The sequence below is a fragment of the Salvia miltiorrhiza genome, chromosome 1, assembly GCF_028751815.1.
Source record: "Salvia miltiorrhiza cultivar Shanhuang (shh) chromosome 1, IMPLAD_Smil_shh, whole genome shotgun sequence".
Lineage (NCBI taxonomy): Eukaryota > Viridiplantae > Streptophyta > Magnoliopsida > Lamiales > Lamiaceae > Salvia > Salvia miltiorrhiza.
Window position 1 is genome coordinate 44,374,776 of NC_080387.1, and position 15,477 is coordinate 44,390,252.

Below are 15,477 nucleotides of genomic sequence, written 5' to 3' on the forward strand. Positions count from 1 at the left end.
AGTTTTTTAAATTGCTATTAGCTAGATTCGAATTTAAGAGTTTTTAAAAATAAAAATTGCTAGAAAATACTCATCTTTGTGATCCATAGCAGCTAATACATGCATCCCACTCGAAAAGAAAACTGGAAAAATGAATAAATTCCAACCACCAACTTCCCTAAAAATAAAGAATAAAATAAAATTCCAACCAGCAAGGGTTCAAGACATTAAGCTTATTACAGTTAAAATGAATTTACCAGATTTTGTGGGGCTGACCCTGCAAACCCGAACTTGGGCCACGCCGACCCGCTTTGACGCGTGTCCTTTTACCTTGACAACCGGTGATGACATATCGGATATGCCCCATTTACCGGCATCAACCGGTCACCCACCCTCCACTCTATTTCTTCCCGCGAACTCACTACAAAACTTCCAAAATACGACGTGGCACTGGGATCTAGGGACTCAATTTCTGAGGTATCTTCACTTCTCAATTCGAGGGTGTTGATTTTCTTCTTCTAATTTGACTTGGTTTTTGTTTATTTTTATTTTTCTTGTTTTGGGTTCTGGTTCTTGGTGTGCTGCTGTATTCTTGATTTTTTTTTCTTGCCTTGTGTGTCTGCTTTCTCTACTTTGTGAGGTAATCCGAAAAGGGGAAAAGAATTATCAAGGATGCATGTATCTGATTTCTTGATTGTTAAGTGCTGCGTGTCTGCATGTGTATTATAAATTACAGAGTAAAAACCTGAGCTTTCCCTATTTGTTTCCTTCCCTCGTTGTCGGTGTGATCAATCGTTTCCTTTTCTCTATGTATATTTTTTCTTTCAGTTCTTCTTGTTCTAGCACTTGGCATTTATGTGCATTGTGCCTATAAGGAGATATTTTTCTTTCTATAGCTGCATCCTGCTCCTGCATGTCCTTTTCTGTAAGGGGAAGTTATCTTTGGTTGCAAATTTATTGAGTGATGAGAAAAGATCGGAAATTTTTATTGTATTTTACTGTTCCCACCTTTTTTTATCGCATTTTCTTTGGGGTGGAAAAATGTAAGAAAGTATTATTACATCAATACCCCTGTGAAAAGGGGCTGTCCGGAAAAAAAATTCATCCTGTCTGGGAAAATTTATCCTCCTTACGGAACATGTGAAAAGAGTGAAAAAAATGGTGAATGTACATTTTCCACCCTTTTCCATCAAAGAAAACACACCCTTATTGTCAGTTCTTTAATACATTTTTGTGTTCCTGCAGTGTAATTTACCTAATGTTACAACTTGTTTTGATTTATGGAAATTATTTGAATTTTTTCAATTCAGGTGTTAGTTTTTCGTGATACACGATGATTATGGCTAAGTGGGTGAAAATCTTGTATGATCTAGGTGTAACAATGTCAATGCTAGGACCACTTAATTAGTGTAGCTTTTTTTGTGTGGTTTTCTGAAGCTTTAAGAGTAGGTTTTTCGAACTTACGATCAGAACAACATAAATTTCATGTTGGCTTTATGATTCTTTAGGATTTCTTGCCACATAACTTTCTGAAGGTGATGGCTTTGGATGCTTTTCTGGATTCCGGCAGCCTACCTATGGCATTGCCTGTTAACGGGGCTGAAGGGATTCTGGAGGCACTAATCTCGGACAGCTCACTCAAAAATGAAGAGCATTTCGGTTATATTCTCAGTCTTGTCCAAATAAACCAAAATCCAGGTTCAAATATTCAGAATTCAACAATTCTAGGAAGATCTTCGACTTCAAGAATCGGTATAGGCCATGATGCTGCCGTTGCAGTCGCAAACCCAACTCTCCCAGCTGGTACTTATTTGCAGAGTCATAGCAACACTACTCTGGAGCCTTACATCAGCCTACCCGTGTCATTTCCAAGTGATGACGGTCTTGTCAATGTTTCTTATAACTGTGATATATTTTCTCAGTTATGTCGAGCCAGAGAAGAAGAGAGTAATAAGCAGAAATTAGAAGGTGCTGTAGGCTCTACTGATTTATGCAAGACTAAACGACAATGTAATCAGAATTCAGTTCCCGCTAGAATGCAACGGGAGCCGGGAATTCTTGCTCCGGTTCTGAAGAAACCAAGACTCCATGTCGGCCAAGGGAACATCCAGCAGCAGCAGCAGCAGGAGAGTATTCAGGAATTGCTGTTGAAGGAATTAGACTGCAACCCACAGCTTAAGGTAATGATGCAACAATCGGTTTTGCATTCAGCTCCCCAACTTCGGGAATCTCACCTGCAGATACAGAAACAGCTGCCAAAACAAAAAATGAGAATACTGCTGCACGACCAGGGTAATCAACAAGAGACTTCTGCTCCATTACTTGACGGTGGCATTTGTTCTCGGAGATTGAAGCAGTATCTATATCATATGAGAAGTAACACACATGTTAGTTGCCTTTTTTCTTGGACTTACATCTATTCTCGTCTTCCATACTAGGAGTTCCTTAGCATGATCTATCAAATTTCATGATTGGTGACTTTGGAAAGGAAAAAAAGTGAAGCTCTATTGGTCTTCTGCAGGACAATGGCATTTCCTATTGGAAGAAGTTTGTTTCTGAGTACTATGCTCCCGGTTCAAAGAAAAGTTGGTGTTTCTCTAAATATGGAAATATTAAGCTGCAAACTGCTGGTGTTTTCTGCCCAAAATCCATGGTGTGTCTCTATGAATCCTTGCATTTCACGCGGAGCCTAAATTTCATATTTTTTCATGTGTATCCTTACACTCGACTTCATCTACATTTCATAATTCTTGTTTAAAGTGGTACTGGTTGTTGTTTCAGGGCACGTATGGCTGTCAAATATGTGGTCTAAAATCGGGGAAGGGACTCGGTAAGCAGAAACATATGTTCAAACTATTGTTCATTACCTCGCCAGCTGAAATTGCTGACAGACAGTATATAACAAAATTTGTCTTTATTTTTCATGTGCTTTGGTAGAGGCAACCTCCGAAACGTTTCCTAGGCTGTTCAAGATGAAGTTTGAGAGTGGTATGCTCGATGAGATCCTGTACATCGATTCACCCCGAGCACATAAAGTACATAATGGACTAGTCCTGGAGTACGGGAAAGCCATTCAAGCGAGTGTGTATGAAACATTTCGTGTTGTTCACAATGGTAAACTTCGTGTTGTTTTCGGGAATGACTTGAAGGTATTAAGTTACCAATTCAGATATGATAATTATTTTAGATAATCTAACATGGCATGAAGGCTGAAGCATTATGATTGGAATTGTTTGTTTCGTGACATTTCACAGATATTGTCCTGGGAATTTTGTATCGAAAATCATGAGGAATATCTGCTCCAAACATTGTTTACTCCTCAGGTACCTATTCTGCTTTTGGCTTGCTTCCGTTCGAGTTTTTGTGATATCCATTACCCTATGAAATAGTTGATTAAGTTTCTTGCACTTGTAGGTGAAGCAATTGGTTCAGGCAGTTGAGAAATATCAAGATATCCAAAATTGTGTCTCGTCTAGAGCCTCGTTGCTGGATCTACAAAGAGTTTGTGACATGTAAGCTTATTTCTTGTGATATATGTAAACTAATCAGTAGATATAACAAAGTCGTTAGAAACAATATTAGGACAAAACACATCAAATCCTTCAACGTATTCACTATATTAATCTTGATGCTCGGATTTGGAATATAATATTGCAAAACAGTTAGTATTGAGTTAGTTCTATATGGTCACAAGAATTCCATTTTTGACTCCCTCTAACTTATATGAGAACTTGGATGCCGTTGATAAGTTTCTCTCCCGTTAGGTGTGTATCAGCTGGGATTCAAACAGTGAGGAACATGGAACTCCCGCTTGTGAATGATTTGGGGTACCCCAAGCGATTTATCCGGTGCTTGCAGGTAAATCATCCTCAAGATTTTGTGCAGCTTTCATACTCCATAGTTTAAGGTCTCGTGTTTTAATTTGCATTGCCTCTGCAGATCTCCGAAGTCGTTGATAGCATGAAAGATCTCATGGCATTCAGTCAGGACACAAAACTGGGAGCGATTGGTATGTGCTGCTAACTTACTTCATTACTAAGAACAGGTTTCATTTTTACATTCTTTTTCCGGGACGAACTTTAGACCCATTTTGATTTTGCACATAACTTTAATATCGAAGACAAACTTTACTATCATGATTCAAATTCTGGCCAAATTGATTCATGGTTATACGTTGTAGCTATAATATTGGTTACAGCAACATCTCATATACTAAAATCAAAATCTTATTGTAGAGTGCTTAAACAACTATTCGCGAGGAAGGAACATCCATCACCAAGGAACGCTACTACCTGTGGACGATGATCAGAATTCACCAGTGCTGTACACAAATGGCTGCTCGATGTCTGAAAATGGAGTGGTTTCAGGACTCAAGAGCTTAGGTTTGGCTTTCATCGGGCAAAACTCCTCAACTATCATGGCTTTCGAGCAATCTTTCGACTCTCATTTTCACAAAGAGGTAGCTGCCACATACTTGCCGAGGTCCCAAGCTTCTGAACGCGGTCAAGCTTCAGTCGACAAGATGCTCCTTGAGATGTTGGCTGCCAGCAGGGGAAGGATCGTGCAGGACAGTCACAAGAGGCCGGATGATGACCAAACATGTGCAACGAGCAAGAAACCTCGTTGCAGTGAGGGCTCTAATGCCGCCACTGCACAGGTAATTTCAACGAACTGGTGGTAAAAAGAAACTCAAGGGTTTCAACTAGTAGACCGTGTGTCGTTTTTTGCAGGAGACAGCGGTATATTTAGTTCTTATTAACAGCCAAAACTGCTACCTTTTTGAAATAGTTATGAAAATGGCTCGTAGCCTTATCCTCCGTCTCATTTTGTTTGTTGATTCTGCATATCGTTGTATATTTCACTTGGTGTAGCATCTATACGGTCACTGCCTACTTAGGGAGAGATTCTTCGCAACAAAAAGCGCTGTAATCTCTCCCACTACCAACGGGGTATATCGCCACAGAATCTACAGAGAGGCCGCCTTTTGTGTGCGTGCAGTCGATCTGTGTCATCGAGAACTTGAGCTTGGTGGAGTTGCAGGAAGCGAGCACGACAAAATCGCCAACGTGATAGTAGATCCATCTCCCAGGCTCTCTCAAGTGGTACTGTTTGGTTGTCTGGTGGCCGTCACTAGTTGAAATCTGGAAATTTGCAGGCTTCTTATCCCAGCCGTGGACGTGCTCGAGGCGGCGGCGCCCCAGCCTCTTGCCCAACTGCAGGCGGAAGAAGAGACTGTATTTTCCTGCTGGGAGTGGGAAGTCAATGTCCCCATAAACCTCAAGCCACCATATGTGTTGGAGATATGCTACTGACCCGAACCTACCACATGGATTATTACGTCAATTTCTAAATATTTCAAAATTAATTAAATAAAATATATATTTTCTAATTTATTATTATCCAGGGTAGATATATTTTAAATCTCAAAATATTATTCTAACCGCATTTTACCCATCAATAGAGCACTAGTATGTGATTTGCAAATTTTAAATACCAAGAAATGATCAATGGAGAATCTGCCCATGGCTATCAAGATTGCTCCCTTCGTTGGCCTACTTTTTCGATTGGACGTCGAGAGTTTTGGATGATGACTACGTCGCAGATGAGAGGGTCGCTGCTGCGCATTCCTAAAGCTACAAAATGATCAATGTATGGTAGATGAGTTCACATGTTTTAAATATATTGACTGGTTGAATCTCATTCTGCGTTTTTTTCTTTATTGATGTTTCTTGTTGTAGTAACTAGTAAGTTGTTGGTGATGCATTTAATAGATAACTAATTTCGTTGTGTAAGTGGATTATATTGAGTAATGTAAGATAAGATGCAAGATAATTATCTCAACTAAATCAATCTAATACAAAAATTCTCTTTACGAACGAAAATCGTGTGGATTTTGCAAACTGGTTGTGGTATAGAATCTTGGTTTTATCATTATCCCACATCGGTCGCAATGCCATAGTCTTACCTCTTTATATTATGAAAATATGTACAATACATTGCCGAGCTCTGTAACGAGAGCTTGTGACCCAAGTGGGGGCATTAATGTGATTGAACGTTGGGCCAAATCACTCAGCTGGGCTTTGGGCTGCTTTTCTGGCCCGCCCGTTCCAAGCGGTGGAGTTGGGCCATGCGGTCCATTCGAAGGGATGGGCCACGTGGTTCCTAAAGTGGAGGGCATCGCGTCAGGCTGGTTTCACAGAGCAGCGTTAAACTTCCCGCTCTCTGCAGTGGAAGGATTACGGGCCTGTGCTGTTCGGGTCCATTCAAGCTGATTTGGTTGGCCCAATTGAACAATCACTTTTTTGCCAAATATTTGATTCATTATAATCATTTTTTTTTTTGGGCTCGTTTTTTTTTTTGGACTCGTTTAATAAGCCATTTTTTGTGATTTTTGCTACTACTCAGTTTGTGTATACATTAGCTGTTGCAACATAATATCATTTTTCTTGCCGAGCTCCATGATATCATAATTGTTATTAAACAAATAACATAATTAAATTTAGGAGAGACTATAATTTGAAATAATCATTAGGTTAACGTAAAACTAAGTTTTTTATGTTTCCATAGTTATTGTAACTATAATTTGAAATAATCATTAGATTTTTTCAATTCTACGAATAATAAACAAGCTCTCAAAATTTTGTGGTTGAAACTGTTTATATTATATTCTCGAACTTAAAAAAATCATAAGTTTCTTGAATTTTTTAGGGAAAAGAAATTATAAATAATAGAGTAGTATATAATTTGTAAGCTTTTAGTTAATTCTTTACATAAGAAGGAATTAATCCTAATTTAGTTTCGTATACTGTTGGTGTGTATAAGGGTGAATTTGTGAAGAAGGGTTCGCGAAGGAACATATTTGGTAATAGAGATGATCGCATATATCATGTTGCTTGACACTACATGATTTTTATTGGTTGCTCCTTTTTCTGTTAATTCATGATTGAAAAGTCTTCAACTCATGACAACCTATTTATTTCTGGGTTGAACTTAAAAACAATTAAAATAACTCTTACTGCTCACAAATTTTCCATTGAATTTTCTATGAAAGATTTTAACATGGTTCGTTCCTTGAATTTTTGGTTTATTAGATCAAAACTTAAATGGATATTTCATTTACATAAGAATTAAAAGTTGGTCTCTTAGATGGGTTTTATATATTAATCTTGGGTCATCTTTTATAGTTTGCTTAGATCGTAAGAAAATTTATATTTAAAATTAGTTAAATATATATAATGGTTGGCGTAGGGATTTATTTTTACTTCATTGCTCTCTATCCCAAAAATAGATAAAATGTTCTTTTTTTTAATTACAATTCACACACACTCATACTAATCACGCATACCGAGCGTGTTACCATGTATTAATAAACTTGAAAATGAAGAAATTGACACATCACGAAATTATTAAATCCTTATAACCTTTTTTTTTCTTTTTTTATAGAAATGGGGTTAGCCCCTTATAATTTTATCTTAATGGAAGACCAGTATTTTCAGGATTACCTAAGAAAAAATGTAAATGGACGGATGAAAACGAACTTGTTACGTAATTTTGGGATAAAAATAGTGTTGTATTTTCTATGTATTTTGAAAGTTCATAACACATTATAATGACCAGTTACTAGACAAAGATGTGCGGAAGAAATCTTTGTTTTATCATCATCCCACATCGGTCTCAATACTATAGGCTTACTACTTGATATACGGAAAGTCGATGGAATATGACGCCGAGCTCTGCAACGGGAGCTTGTAACCCAAGTGGGGGCGTTAATGTGATTGAACTGTTGGGCCAAATCACTCAGTTGGGTCTCGGGGTAGCTTTTCTGGCCTGCCCGTTCCAAGCGGTGGAGTTGGGCTATGCGGCCCGTGCGAAGGTATGGGCCGCTTGTCTCCTAAAGTGGGTGGCACCGCGTCAGGCTGGTTTCACAGAGCAGCGTTAAACTTCCTGCTCTTCGCAGTGGAAGGATTACGGGCCGGTGCTGTTCGGGCCCGTTCAAACTGATTTGGTTGACCCAATTGAACAATCATTTTTTTAAAAAAATTGGATCCTTTTATTATTATAAGCGAATTTTGATAATTTTTCCATCCAACACGTGTTTCCTTAAGCACACGATTTGTTTTTTGATATTGTGACATACCGTATAATTATATTTATGATTAGTGCCCGTAATTTGATTTTTTCATACATATTAAAAAAATATAATTATTCCATTTTGCACTTCTTTATTGTTCCACATATTATTTTCACAGATATTAAATAAGGCTATTTTAATGAAAGAAGATTTTAATGTAATTTAAATTTAAAAAATGAACAATATATTGGGTCATCTTAAAAAGGAATAAAGGACCATTAAAGTGGGGCAGATAGTAGGGTTGTAAATAAATCAAATGTTTTTGTTTGATTCGAAATTTTGATATTCGTATCTAAAATTATTTCATTAGTAATCGATTTTTCACTTCTTTATTGTTCCACATATTATTTTCACAGATATTATTAAATAAGGCTATTTTAATGAAAGAAGATTTTAATGTAATTTAAATTTAAAAAATGAACTATATATTGGGTCATCTTAAAAAGGAATAGATGACCATTAAAGTGGGGCAGATAGTAGGGTTATCAAATGTTTTTGTTCGATTCAAAATTTTGATATTCGTATCTAAAATTATTTCATTAGTGATCGATTCGATATTCGATTTAATATTTAAATATTTACACATCATACAAAATGATGTTGTTTAATTATTTCAAAACATGTGAGTGCCACGTCAAAAATTATACTCCCTCCGTCCACGAAAGAACTTCCTATCTTTCTTTTTTGGGACGTCCACAAAAGAACTTTCTACCTATTTTTGGACTATATCCCACCACTTATAATTCTCTTACTTTTCACTTTTCACAACTCTCAATATTAATTATAACACATTTTCACCACTCTCAATACACTCATCTACCTTTTATTCACTCTCAATACACTCAACAATATTTTTTCTTAAAATCCGTGCCACTCCCTCCTAGGAAGTTCTTTCATGGACGGAGGGAGTATTAATATTGTCACACCAAATGTAGTTTGGGGGTAATTCGTCGTTGAGTGCAAAATCAGATAATTAATAAAGTTCATATATTTATGCACAAAATTTGAAATATGGGTGCAAAATGAGAAAGTGGGTAAAGTTTGAAAATTTACAAGCCAATACCCTTTTTATTTATAGTTATTCTTATTCAACATAATTTGAATTTATTTACAAAATACTCTCTTCGTCCCTCAAACATCTTCCTAAATGAGGGTGATACGAGTTTTAATAAAAGTTAATTGTGTATTTGATGAGTGAAGAATGAATCCAAAAAACGTGAAGATTGTAATGGTAATTATTAGTGAAATTGTTTCCAAAAATAGGTTAATAAGATGTTTTGAGAACATACTAAAATAGAAAGAAAGAAATATATTTGAGGAACAGATGAAGTATAAAGTATCGTCTTTTACGCCAAAGATATGTAATTAACATTATATTGTTAAATATTTTCATTTAACTACTTCCTTAGTTTCATTTATAACATTCCAAAAAAATGAGGCACATAAATTAAGATGGGGTTTTCAAAAAAAAAAAAAGAAGAATAAAACTCAATTAAGAAAAGTAAACGACGAGAGAGAGCAGTAGAAAAAAAGAAGGGTAAATATCAATTTTTGGCCCATCGTTTGAGCGTTTTTTCAAAAATATTCCATTTTAAGCATAATTACAAAATAATACCCTTCATTTCATTTTTTCTTATTTATGGCCCTAAAAAAATTCGGTTATCGGTAAATGACGTGTGCCGGGCAAGTGCCATGTCAGTAGTACACGTGGAATTAAAAAATAAAAGAAAAAGGATAAATATCAGTTTTTGGCCCATCGTTTGGGCGTTTTCTCAAATGTATCTCACCCAAAGCATATTTACAAAACAATACCCATCGTTTCACATTTTTCTTATTTGTGGCCGGCAAAAATAATCCGGCGACCGGTATTTGACGTATTCTGGCCAAGTACCATGTACATATTACACGTCAGAATAAAAAAAATAGAAAAATAAACACTAATTACACGTAAGAAGTGAAAAGTGTGTTTTGATTTCTCAAAATCGCGATTCAAACCCCTGAAACCCCTAATTGAACCCTAACCCGACGTAGAGCTCTTCCACTGCCAATTTTGGAGGTTTTGGAAATGCCCTCTTGGAGATAAGGTTTGTATTTTAGTGTATGTTTTTTTTTTTTTTTTTGTATTTCTTCCTCAATTTGAATTCTGCTTTTCAGTTGTTAACAAATTCGCATGTGAATAGCCAAATGGTTGTGGCTATTTTTGGTTGGCAGATGTTGCCTTTAAGGGAAGAGCGAAGGCAGCGCTCATTGATTCCATACGAAGAAGCCATAGATTAGTGAAAAATGAAAAAAAGAAAGCTGTTGAAAAAATTGAAGAATTGAAAGACGAGCTAGAGGTGAAAATAACCAAATGGGATAAGTGATTATTTGGGCAAACTTGCGCTGTAAAAGTGACAAAGTGCATAGTCCACGAAGTTTAGATAATTTCAGTGATACTGAAATATGTTCCTCCAAAAATTTGCGCTTTGAGAAATCAAAACACACTTTTCACTTCTTACATGTAATTAGTGTTTATTTTTCTATTTTTTTTTTTAAATTATGACGTGTAATATCTACATGGCACTTTGCCGGAACATGTCAAATACCGATCGCAAGATTACTTTTGCAGCCACAAATAAGAAAAAAATGAAACGATGAGTATTGTTGTGTAAATATGCTTAGAGTGGAATATATTTGAGAAAACGCCCAAACGATGGGTCAAAAACTGATATTTATCTTTTTTCTTTTATTTTTTAATTCCACGTGTACTACTGACATGGCACTTGGCCGGAACACGTCATTTACCAAATAATCAAAAAAACATTGCAGGTCATAAATAAGAAAAAAAAAATGAAACGATGAGTATTGTTTTGTAATTATGCTTAGAGTGGGATATTTTTGAGAAAACGTCCAAACGATAGGCCAAAAATTGATATTTACCAAAAAAAAATTTATGATAAATTAAAAGTATGGCAAGTAAGTTAACAAAATTGTTTCTTTTTTTTTTTCTTTTTTTCTTTTTCGAGTTATGACATTATAAATGGAACCGACAGGGTATTAGATATGTCACTAAAATATTTTTAATTTTCAAAAATTTATAAAATTCAATATTTTTTTTGTTGCCTTGTTGTTGGGAATTGAAAGGTGAAGAAAAGGACGACTGATGATATTTTCCCTAATCTCATTCATTACTTTTTTTGAGGGAGTTTTCCTAATCGTATTATGATTGAAGAAGAATGAGATATTTCTTTTCAAGATTCGCCACCACAACTTCATCAATTTTCAAACAATAATAAACATTAAAGCTTAAATATGAACCATTACAAAAGCAATACAGATAGGTGATATGGCAGCAATGGTTGTTGTGGTGGCAGCGACAACAGCCACAAAATTGACGGTGAATAATCTACAACTTTAGGGGTATGATTTGCAGAATATCATGTATTTTAGGGTGGAAATATATTAGTAATTTATTAATTGATAAATTTTAGAGCTAAAAGGTTGAAATGGTAAAATTACTTTAATTTTAATTATCTATCAAAATATGAGGCTATGAAGAGTAAAATGGAGGCTACATCTATAATTACCCTTTATTTAATTCTTTAAATCTAATCCATCTAACTCTCACAATGTTGATGGATCATGTCAACCCTCATGATTCGGTGATTCCCCATATTCTTTTAAATTTCTAATTAGTAATATATGTTGGAAACTTGGAATTTGTTTTTACCCTTTTGCACTTCTTTTCGTTTAAGCATTTAATTTTGTTTGCCTTGGTACTCAAGATCATAATTACAAATTACAAAATCAAACTCCGAATATCTAATAAACGAAAACAAAATAATCTTTTTTTAGGGACAAAAATAAAATAATCTTAGGAAAGAGTAACACAAGTTTTAATGAAAATAAAGTATGTTGTGAGTGGAAAAAGAATCACTATAAAAGCAATGTTAACAATAATAGTGAAAAAATAAAATCATGTGATAAAATAGGTAAATAAGTTAATATACTCCTAAGAATAATATATTATGGGATATTGAATGTAAATAAAATGAAATTAATTTTTGTAATGTGTTAAATCTTCAAATGCCATTTTGTGACGCAAAATCTGAATATTTCACCAAATCGAAAATTTCCTAGGAAAAATTGTTGAAAGTATTTATGGAAAATATTGGATGAGCTCAATCAAGGATTAAAATCAGCAATCTAAAATCCTTGATTAGAGTAGGATTTATTCCTTCCTTATGTAAATCTTTCTCTACCCTATAAAAGGACCTTGTAGTTGACACAAAAGATATCAAGCAATACAATTCAATTCAGTCTCCTAAACATGTCTTCAATCTATACAAATTCATTGATACCATGTTCTAACATGGTATCAGAGCAGGCATGATTCTGGGAACTCAGAAATCATTCATCACGGTTCCAAATACCTCAAAACAATCAAGGCAGTAGTAGCCTTTTTTCCTTCCTTGAAAAAAAAATGTCAGGAAAGATTCAAGCCACAAATCCAACCACCTCAAATAAATTAACTTCCTCAGCCGAATCGGCCTTCTCAAAAATGAGAAGGGAGGCCGCCCGACTACAGATCTTGCAGTCGGCAACCAACCGCTTCGACACCAACATTTCATCATCGGAAGAGATCGGGACCGAACTTACCACCACATTCCGCCCTGCAACACGGCCGGAAGCGCGGTTGCAGGAAATCACCGCCGATAGAAGCGAAGAAGGCGGATGAAATAACCCAGGCGTCTCGGCCGTCGCCGCCGCCCAATCTTCGCTGCCGCCGCCGAATCATTACTACGGCGTGGCTAACTATCAAAGGCCTACCGGAGCAGCGGCGGTGGCTGCGGGAGCAGCGGAGGCGGCCACGAATCGGACATCTCCGGTTGGGCAGAACGGAGGGAGCAGATGCGAAAGGCCTACCGGAACAGAGGCGGTGGCTGCGGAAGCAGCGGCGGTGGTCGCGGATCCGGCGTCCCCGGCTGGGCAGAATGGAGGGAGCAGATGTGAGAGGGAGGCGGATGGAGAAGGGATGGGAGACGTGAGAGGAAGGGGATTAGGTATAGGGTTTGGTGTTTTCACACTAAACCCTCATTCTTCTCTTTATTTGCAAAAGATACCCCATCCTTTAAAATCTGCCCCCCTAAGTTCCAATAAAATACGAAAGCTACCCCGATGTTTTATTAAATTGCAGAACTTACCCCATTTTATGCAAACTGCCCCCCTAAGTTTTCAGAAACTACAGAAACACCCCAATCTTCTACATAATACTAAAATCACTCCCCAATTATGTAGAAATTCCCTAAATTTTTCCGCTGCATATCAAACCTCTTGTGATAATAGGGATAGAGAGGAAGGGTGGATTTTTTATTGTGGAGCTACTGATACGATGACCTTTGATAAAACTGATATTATTAAGTCATCAACATCCCACCGAACACATGTTCAAACTGCTAGTGGTGATTTAACTCATGTTGAAGGAGCGGGAACTATAGAAATTTCTCCTACTCTTCGTCTCTCAAATTGTCTATATGTTCCATCTCTTTCTCATAAACTGTTGTCTATTAGTCATGTTACAAAAGAGCTCAATTGTACCATGATAATGCATCCCCACTTCTGTTTTCTTCAGGATATCAGGACGGGGGAGATTATTGGGCGTGGCACTGAGCGGGATGGATTGTACTATGTGGATGAGATAGCTCAACAAGGCAAGGTGATGCTGGCTCACGGAACTGCTGACCGGGAAGCCTGGCTTTGGCACCGTCAGTTAGGGCATCCATCCATGGGGTATCTTAAGCTTTTATTTCCTAAATTAATAAAAAATGATGAGACTTTATCTTGTGAAACTTGTGTTTTAGCTAAAAGCCACCGAAAATCTTTTAAGCCTAATGACACACAAGTGAACTCCATATTTTCTCTTGTTCATTCTGATGTTTGGGGTCCTTCACCTGTTGTGGGGGGTCAAGGTTTTAGATATTTTCTACTCTTTATTGATGATTGCACTAGGATGACATGGGTGTATTTTCTCAAAAATAAATCTCAAGCTTTTGAAAAGTTCACTCATTTCTTTAAAATGATTCAAACTCAATTTCAAAAACATATCCAGACCCTTAGAACCGATAATGGGGGGGAGTTTGTCAATCGATCCATGCAAGACTTCTGTCAACAAAGAGGGATAATTCATCAAACCACTTGTTCCCATACTCCCGAACAAAACGGTGTTGCTGAACGAAAAAATAGAATTCTCCTTGAAATGACCCGTGCTATGATGCTTGAGTCTAAGGTACCCACCCACTTTTGGCCTGAAGCTATCGCCACCTCTGTTTACCTCATAAATCGCCTTCCCACCAGAACCCTCCAGCTTCAAACTCCTTTACAGAAATTATCCACTATTTCTGATATACCTCTCGCTCTTATTCTTCAACCTCGAGTTTTTGGTAGTTCCGTATTCGTTCATATTCCCAAGCATGAACGGACTAAACTCTCTCTTTGTGCCATTAAGTGTGTGTTTGTCGGGTATGGTGTTAACCAAAAAGGGTATAGATGTTACAATCCTAAAACCCGTCAAATCATAACCACCATGAACTGCGACTTTCTTGAAACTGAGTATTTTTACAATACCCACCTTAACAGTCAGGGGGAGAGTGAGAAAGAGAGTGAGATCTGTTAAGTTGGTTACCAATGCCAGGCCCGGAAGCAGACCCAACAGAAAAAGTTAGCCTTGCCACCGAGCATGTTTCATCCACTCCAGAACAATCTAGTCCGCTGCATGAGCCTATATCTTCTCCGCCACTGATATCTGAGGTAAGAGCTTCTGAACCTACTATTGTGACTTCTGATTCTACTGATCATATTTCTCAAGTCATTGAAGAAGAACAGGAGGATAATACAGTAGATGGAGATACTGGGAGATATGTGCTACCACCCAGGAGTAATCGGGGTGTACCTCCTAAACGGTATACCCCAGAGAAAACTGTGAGGAATTCCCGATACTCAGTTGGGAATATCGCCAAGGGAAACTTGTCCAAAAATGCCACAGCCTATGAAGCGGCCTTATATGATGAGGAGATTCCACAAACAGCAGAGCAAGCCCTGAAGATCGAGCATTGGAGAAATGCTATGAAAAAAAAAGATAGGGGCCCTGAACCGGAATCATACATGGGAGAAGTGTCGGTTGCCGAAAGGGAAGAAAACTGTGGGATGCAGATGGGTTTTCACCATCAAACGAAAACCCGATGGATCTATTGAGCGATACAAAGCTCGGCTGGTTGCAAAAGGCTACACACAAACATATGGGATCGACTATGCAGAAACCTTCTCGCCTGTAGCAAAAATGAACACTGTTATAAATGCCTTCCTTCATGGTGAGCTTGAAGAAGAACGGG

The 15,477-nt window shown here is 37.1% G+C and overlaps 1 protein-coding gene across 1 annotated transcript; it reads left to right on the forward strand.

The window, feature by feature from the left end:
* Positions 1-331: 331 nt before the first annotated feature.
* On the forward strand, positions 332-5,291 carry LOC131008562 (probable transcriptional regulator SLK2). Its single transcript, XM_057935485.1, has 13 exons — positions 332-456; positions 1,488-2,159; positions 2,226-2,366; positions 2,501-2,632; positions 2,761-2,809; positions 2,917-3,128; positions 3,234-3,302; positions 3,394-3,491; positions 3,744-3,837; positions 3,919-3,988; positions 4,215-4,636; positions 4,851-5,086; positions 5,135-5,291. The coding sequence occupies exons 2-13, from the start codon at positions 1,518-1,520 to the stop codon at positions 5,289-5,291; spliced, it is 2,322 nt and encodes a 773-aa protein (XP_057791468.1). The 5' UTR covers positions 332-456; positions 1,488-1,517.
* The last annotated feature ends 10,186 nt before the right edge of the window (positions 5,292-15,477 follow it).

Bases quoted from the DNA above. Each gene is read 5' to 3' on its own strand.
- LOC131008562 (XM_057935485.1), top strand. From the start codon at position 1,518: ATGGCTTTGGATGCTTTTCTGGATTCCGGCAGCCTACCTATGGCATTG. The intron at 3,303-3,393 runs GTACCTATTCTG...TTGCACTTGTAG, and splicing joins AAACATTGTTTACTCCTCAG to GTGAAGCAATTGGTTCAGGC. The intron at 3,838-3,918 runs GTAAATCATCCT...TTGCCTCTGCAG, and splicing joins GATTTATCCGGTGCTTGCAG to ATCTCCGAAGTCGTTGATAG.